The 6,540-nt window shown below is 45.4% G+C and overlaps 1 protein-coding gene across 3 annotated transcripts in view; it reads left to right on the top strand.

The window, feature by feature from the left end:
• Positions 1 to 510: 510 nt before the first annotated feature.
• The window catches only part of NSMCE1 (NSE1 homolog, SMC5-SMC6 complex component), a 29,471-nt gene continuing 23,441 nt past the window's right edge, over positions 511 to 6,540 (top strand). For all 3 annotated transcript variants that reach the window (XM_045875194.2, XM_064592876.1, XM_045875193.2), the window contains exons 1-2: positions 511 to 669; positions 5,896 to 6,042. In XM_045875194.2, the coding sequence (XP_045731150.1) occupies positions 630 to 669; positions 5,896 to 6,042 (187 nt within the window). In that variant the 5' untranslated portion in view covers positions 511 to 629. The remainder of the gene's footprint in view (positions 670 to 5,895; positions 6,043 to 6,540) is intronic.

The raw sequence follows: 6,540 nt of genomic DNA, 5'->3' as shown, positions 1-6,540 counted from the left end.
GTGCGTTTTTTCTTTTAAACCTCCTGACCACACTATTCCATGAGGACGATTATCATTCCCATATAACAGAAGAGGAAACTGAGGCTCAGCGCAGCTCAATGACTCACCCAAGATCTGGCAACTAGTAAGTGGCAGAGCCAGGATTCTCCTCGAGCTATATGACAACAAGAGCCCTCATCGCTGACCCCGAGGCCACAGTGTCGGTTGTACAGATGGGGAAACTGAGGCCCGGGACAGGGCACTGGCTCGTGTCCGCGGAGCCGCGGCTACTGGCGGGGAGGGTCCCGCTGCATGCCTGCCCTTCCACCCCTTTGGTCGCGGGGTGCCACTGCGGTGGACGACGACAAGCCGCAGCCCCGCCCCGTAAGGTACGCAAAGCGGCAGGAGAAGTGCGTAACTCCCCACCTACCCCACGGGCTCCGGCAACTGAGGGGGACCGGAGGGCAGGAAGTGCGTCACCCGGAGGGAGGGACTAATGGCGACATCCACCAATGGGAGCGCCGAGCTCGCGTTCGCCCCGCCCCGAAGGAGGAGCCACGCCCGCCTTTCTGCCTTGGCCGCCGGCAGTGGGGGCTGCGCCTGGGTACCGCGGTGGGTAATCTGGCCGCCGGGCCGCGAGGCTGCCGGGGATGGAAGAGGGCCGTGCAGAGAGGCGACGGAGGACGGAAGGTGGGGGTCAGGCCCCGGGGTCGGCCCGAGTCTGTGCCGGAGTGTGGCGCTGGGGGCCGGGGGCTTGGGGCTCCTCATTTCCTGATGAGGAAACAGGCCCAGAGAGGGGCAGGAAGGCCAGTAGGCTGGAACCTAGTGCCCCCGACACACAGACGTTGTTAAATCGTAGTAATAGGTGCAAAAGTCGGTTTGATCCTAATATTAGGTGACAAAAGCAAAATACAGAATTCTCCCTGAACCGAATACGGAAAATAAGGCCTTCGCGGACCTCCTCTCGGTTACTCGCCGCGCTCTGTGCTTGTGCTCTCTGTCTTGTTACAGGAATCCTTAACTTTATACAAGTCCACAGCCTCGTATTTTAAAGCCCCGAGGCGAGGCATGCTCAGAATCCCCAATTTTTCGATTTTCGAAAGGAATATGATGCATATATTCGATGTTACGTCATACCTTCATTGGGGCCTGGGGCAGCTTCTTGTAATCAAATACATGAATGTTTTCACAGCTAAATATGTGCATATTTACACCAAAGGAGCTAAAGAACGGCCAGAAATAGCCTCACCTTAGGTCAGATCAGGTTTTCAAGCTTAAAAGATTGGGTTTTAAGACCTTTTTTAGATTTGAGAATTGTAGGTAAGGGATCCCTGCAGGCAAGGGATCGTGATTGAATTGTTGCCTCCTGTATCTCGCTTACCTGGGCAGGGGTTGGTTGCTACGGTTCCTGAACTCTGCATTTGTTTTGCCACCCCAGTGTCCATCACTAATTCTGTGCATCACCTTGTGCCTTCAGTCTCTGTTTCCTCATCTGTAAAATGGGGTCAGTAATGCTTCCGTCCTCAGGCGAGGATGGATTGAGACCACAGGAAAGCACTCAACTTACGCCTCGCACATGGCTCAAATGGTGACGGTTGAGATCTGCTTATTGCACAGACATTTCCATTTTTTAATTATTTGGGTAGGCAGTTAACCATGGTTAACCTCTGCTACCCAGTCCCTCTTCAGACAACTGCCTTCTGTGTATAAACAGGCCTATCTGTATCTATTTTCTTCTCCTTTCCCCCAAATTATGGCCTTCTATGCTGTTCTATAGTTGGTCCTTCTTACTAACATTTATTTTGGCTGTTACGTAACATATTTACATTATTTCCTCTTTTTCTAATCAAGGTAGGTACCATTTCTATAAAAATGTTTGCAATGTAAGTTTGAAGGATAAAAATAAAGCACCCATATACTCACCATTAAGTTAAGAAATAGAACATTATCTTATCCTGAAAGCCCCCGCTAAATCCTTTCTTCCCCTCACCAAAGATGACCACTGCCCTGAGTATTGTGTTCCTCGTTCCCTTATTTTTCTTTGTGGTTTTTACTGTGTATCTGTAACGACTGCCATGTACGATTTCGCTTGGTTTTGAATTTTATATAGGATCCTCATATATATATATTTATGTGCCTTTATTTTTGCATAAAATTACATATATGAGATGCATCCATGGTGATGTGAGTAGCTCTACATCACCTTCATTACTTCCTTGCTCTTTTAAATTCCACGGTTTGATTATAAATGCTTTACTCAGGCATTCCTCAACTGATTGTCATGGATACTTGCCAGATTTTTGCTACAACGTGGTGCGTTTATAAACATATTTTCTGGGACAGATGTAGAAAAGTTTCTCTAAATTGTATACTGAATAGTGGATTTCTGGGGATACCCAAATTTGCCGGTAATACTGAACTGTCTCAGGTGGTTCCTAAGAGTTTACACTCCACCAGCAGTGGATGAGTTTTAGCCAAGGCCATTCTTCAGAACTTTTGCCTGTCTGGTGATGAATAAGACATTGGTCACTGTGGTTTGAATACTCATTTGCCTGATGACATCAAGACTGAGCAGCTTTTAATATGTTAATCATTTGTGCATCCTCTTTGAAAATTTCTGTTGCTTATTTTTCTTTCGCAGTTGTCTTCCCCTTAATGATTTGCAGGACTTCGTCACATATTCTGAGTATGAATCTTCCGTGGCTTCAGTGTATTTCAGATGCTTTCCAGTTTGTAGCTTGTCTCCTCTGTCTCTCTCTCCCACTCTCAAGTATTTTGGGTGAACAGAGGTTCTTCATTTTAACAAAGTCGAATTTATTGGTATATTCCTTTATGGTTTGTACTTTTTGTATCTATTATTGTTATTATTATTAATGTATCGTTTAAAGAAATCCTTCCCTGCCTTTGGCTCATAAAGAATGTTCTGTATTGTCGCCCAAAGTTTTATAGTGTTTTCTTTCTTACGACCTTACTCCTCCAAAAGATTTCTGTGCATAGTGTGAGGTGAAGGTTGAGTTCTCTGTTTTTTTCACATAAGGGTAATCCGTTGTTCTGGCACCTTTTATTGAAAAGCTTGCTTTGATCCGGTGTTCTGTTTCTCCAACATGTCATGTGTCCATATCTGTGTGCGTTGCTGTGTCTGGGTTCTCTGTTTTGTCCTGCTGGTCTTATTTGGTCCATGTGTATAATATTTTCATACATTATTCATTACTGTAGCTTTAAAATAAGTCGCTACCTGGTAGGATGAGTCCTCCTGTCTTTATCTTTTCCCAGAATGGGTGGCTTTGCTGTTTTGCCTTTATGTGTTCCATGTAAATTTTTGAATCATCTTGTCAAATCACGTGCAGACACACACAGCCTGTTGGGATTTTGATCGGAATCACTTGGGTTCAGGTTGCACTGGATCAATGTGGATTTGAAAGTGATTGCTTTCAATATTCCTTCCTTAAGTATTATGTTTTTGTAGATAACATTTAGTAGATAAAGGAAGTTTCCTTTAACTCGCAAGTATTTAGTATGGGTGACTGTTGAATTTAATCAATCATAGTTTCTGAATCTATTAAGATGATTGTAGGCTTTTTCTTCTGTATTCTGTTAATGTGGTGACTCACACTGACTTTATTGAGATATTATTGACATATGACATTCAATTGATTTTCACATCTTAAACCATTGAGGGGATAAACCCAATTGGTCACCATGTAGAATCCTTTCTGTGTTGCTAAGTTTTAATTAATGTTTTGCTCTAGACCATTGCAGCTGTGTTTCTGAAAGATACTAACCTTTTTATTTTCCTTTGTTTTGAAGCCTCGGTTAGGCTTTAATGCCCAACTTATGTCGGCCTTATCAGATGATTTGGGGAGGGTTTGCTCTTTTGCAGGCCCTGGGGTAGTTTTGTGACATTTGAAATCACTTGCTTCTAGAATGTTTGGTAGGGCTTCTTGATAAATCCATCCAGATCTGAAGTTTTCTTTGTGGGGAGATGGACTTCCCACAGAATGTCTTCAATGGTTATAAAACTTGTTGGTTTTCAGATAATTCTGTAGTTGGTTTTGAATGGATTTCCTATAACTTTGCATATATTTACAACTTTAGATTATTGTTAGGTTGTTTTTGTCTTTTTTTTAAAAATATGTTTGAATCCTCAGTTAGTTCCCCTTTTTCATTCCACACTTGATCTTAGCCAAAAGGCTGAGAAGCAATCCCCTTTTTCATTCCAAATAGTGTTTATTTGTCAGTCTTCTCTCTTGGAAAATCTTGTCAGAGGTTGGTCGCTTTTATTATGTTTTTTCAAAGAATAATTTTGGTTTTGTTGATCTCAAGTGTATATTAATTTCATTGTTTTCTGCTCTTTATTATTCACTTCCTTTAACTTTTTTTGGATTTAATTTGCCGTTGGATTTAATGTTGCTGATCCTAGTGATAGGAAATAAACCTTGGCAGGACATAGTGACTGGCTGGATCTGAGGGCGATAGGGAGGAGGATCAGAGTTGGACGCTTGAGCCTGTGGTGTTTGTGTGACTGCGTGGACTGCCTCCCCCACTGCCCACCCCTCCCAAACCGGAAGATTCGTGAAGAAGACCCAGGTAAAGAAAAAGGTTGAGGATGGGGGAAGCCTCAGGAGATGAGCCCAACTTAGGACCTGTTGAGGTTGAGTTATCGCTGAGCTGTTCTTGAGGATACCTAGCAGGCAGTCTGAGAAACTGGTCCTGAGCTCCTGCATCTTTCCACCCCTGAGGTCCAGTTGATGTGCTGTTTAAAAAAAACTGAGCAGCAACTAACCTTTTTGTGTCTCTCCCACATGCCAGCTCCTTGGCAAACCTCTGGTAGTCATATCTCATTTAAATGGCATCTTCTGTCTTAAAGATAGTTTTTTGTTATCCCCATTTTATAGCTGAAAAGACTGAGGTCGAGGGAAATGAAGCTCATTAGCTGAAATGTTTTTGTGCTGTATTTGCCTAAGGGAACAGCGAATTTCTTGTCAGATCATGGCGTTGCCTGAAGTGAATGTTAAACCCTCAGAATTCTAGGCCCCTCGGCGGTCCGAACCTCCAGGAAGGGGGCCCAGGAATCTGTATTTTTCGTGCGCAGGTTCGATGATTCTCAAGATCAAGTGGGTCTGGCAAACACTCTTCTCAACACCACCTGCCGATTTCTAAAGCCACGCTCTTTGCCTCCGCACCGTGCCACCTCTCCGTGGCGAGAGCAGGCTGTTTGATCGGGACTTGTGTAATGCTTTCATCAGCTCTGATCTCTGTGGTTTGTGGAAAGATAACGTTTTAGTAGAGAGCAAGAGATTGAAAAAGCACCCCACAGTGACAGTTGTTTCATTAGTGGTTTGAGAAATGAGAAGGAAACTAGTACTGGGTAAGCGCTTACTAGCAGTTCTTTAGGCAGTGAATGCTTTTCTAGGTTGAGCGTGAGATAATGGGGCCTCAGCTGACTTTATCCAAGGCCACAGATCCGCTAAGTGGCTGAACCAAGTTTCAGACCCAGAATTGTCTAGGAGTAAATAGAGCTAACGCTTACGTAGTGTTCAGCCTGTTACCCGGCTTTTATTGTGTATTAACTCACTGAATGGAGTAATTCCATGGAGGCCGTTGCTATCGTTAGTCTCATAGATAGAGACCGAAGCACACGGAGGTTTGGTTGCCCCATTTCACCCACTTAGGTGGTAGAGCAGGCCGGGTCCAGGCACTCTGGCTGGCTCCAGAGCCCACGCTTCTCCCCACCTGCTGGTACTCGTTCGCTTGCCCCAGACCTGTGTCCTTTTCATTTAGAGACATTCGGCAGGATGCACTTGAGTTTGAGAACTACAACAAATGTCTACTCGTGAATGTCAGTTAGTACACAACGCAGAACTTGGCTTTCCGAGAGCCCGGAGGTGACTGGGTTTCCTTTGCTTCTTTTCTTAGCTCCTTCACACCCGCAGGGTGGTACTGGAAGGGCAGGTGTCATGACTGACGTCCACCGGCGATTCCTCCAGTTGTTGATGACTCACGGAGTGCTGGAGGAGTGGGACGTTCAGCGCCTGCAGAAGCACTGCTATCGGGTCCATGACCGTGAGTATTGTCTCCCGGGCCCCAGGATGCCCCAGAACCATGTGTTCGGGGACTAGAGACACGGGTATAAAACTGTGGAGCCGGCCAAGCAGTGCACCTCACCAGGTCTCTCACACAGTCTCGCGCCAGCCCCTGTTTCTCATCTCATCTTTGACTTTTATTTATACTTCTTATTTTTTTACGTAAATCTGACATTTAGGCCAGGATTAGGAATTTGGACTTCGAAGCCATCTAGTTGGGGCTCACACCAAGGCTCCAGCATCTTCTCCAGCCCGAGTTTCTTTATCTGTCTGATGAGGACAATTCATCGTCCTTGACACCACGGGGGGTTCAGAGGATTAAGAGACAAGATGCGTACAAAGTGCCTGGCCCCTCGGAGGGTGCTCATTTGGCAGTCGATGGTAAGAGGGTGGCTGAGCACCGTGGGTCAGAGAGTAGCCTGGGGCTCGGCCAGACCCAGAGATAGTGCCGCTGTGGGCCAGCCGTGCGCATCTGGAG

This window comes from Mirounga angustirostris, unplaced genomic scaffold, assembly GCF_029215605.1.
Source record: "Mirounga angustirostris isolate CCGP_5_RB_7025 unplaced genomic scaffold, mMirAng1.0.hap1 SCAF_5, whole genome shotgun sequence".
In the NCBI taxonomy this organism is placed as follows: Eukaryota; Metazoa; Chordata; class Mammalia; order Carnivora; family Phocidae; genus Mirounga; species Mirounga angustirostris.
The sequence above is the reverse complement of the archived record's forward strand: the minus strand, read 5'-3'. Positions and strand labels throughout refer to the sequence as shown.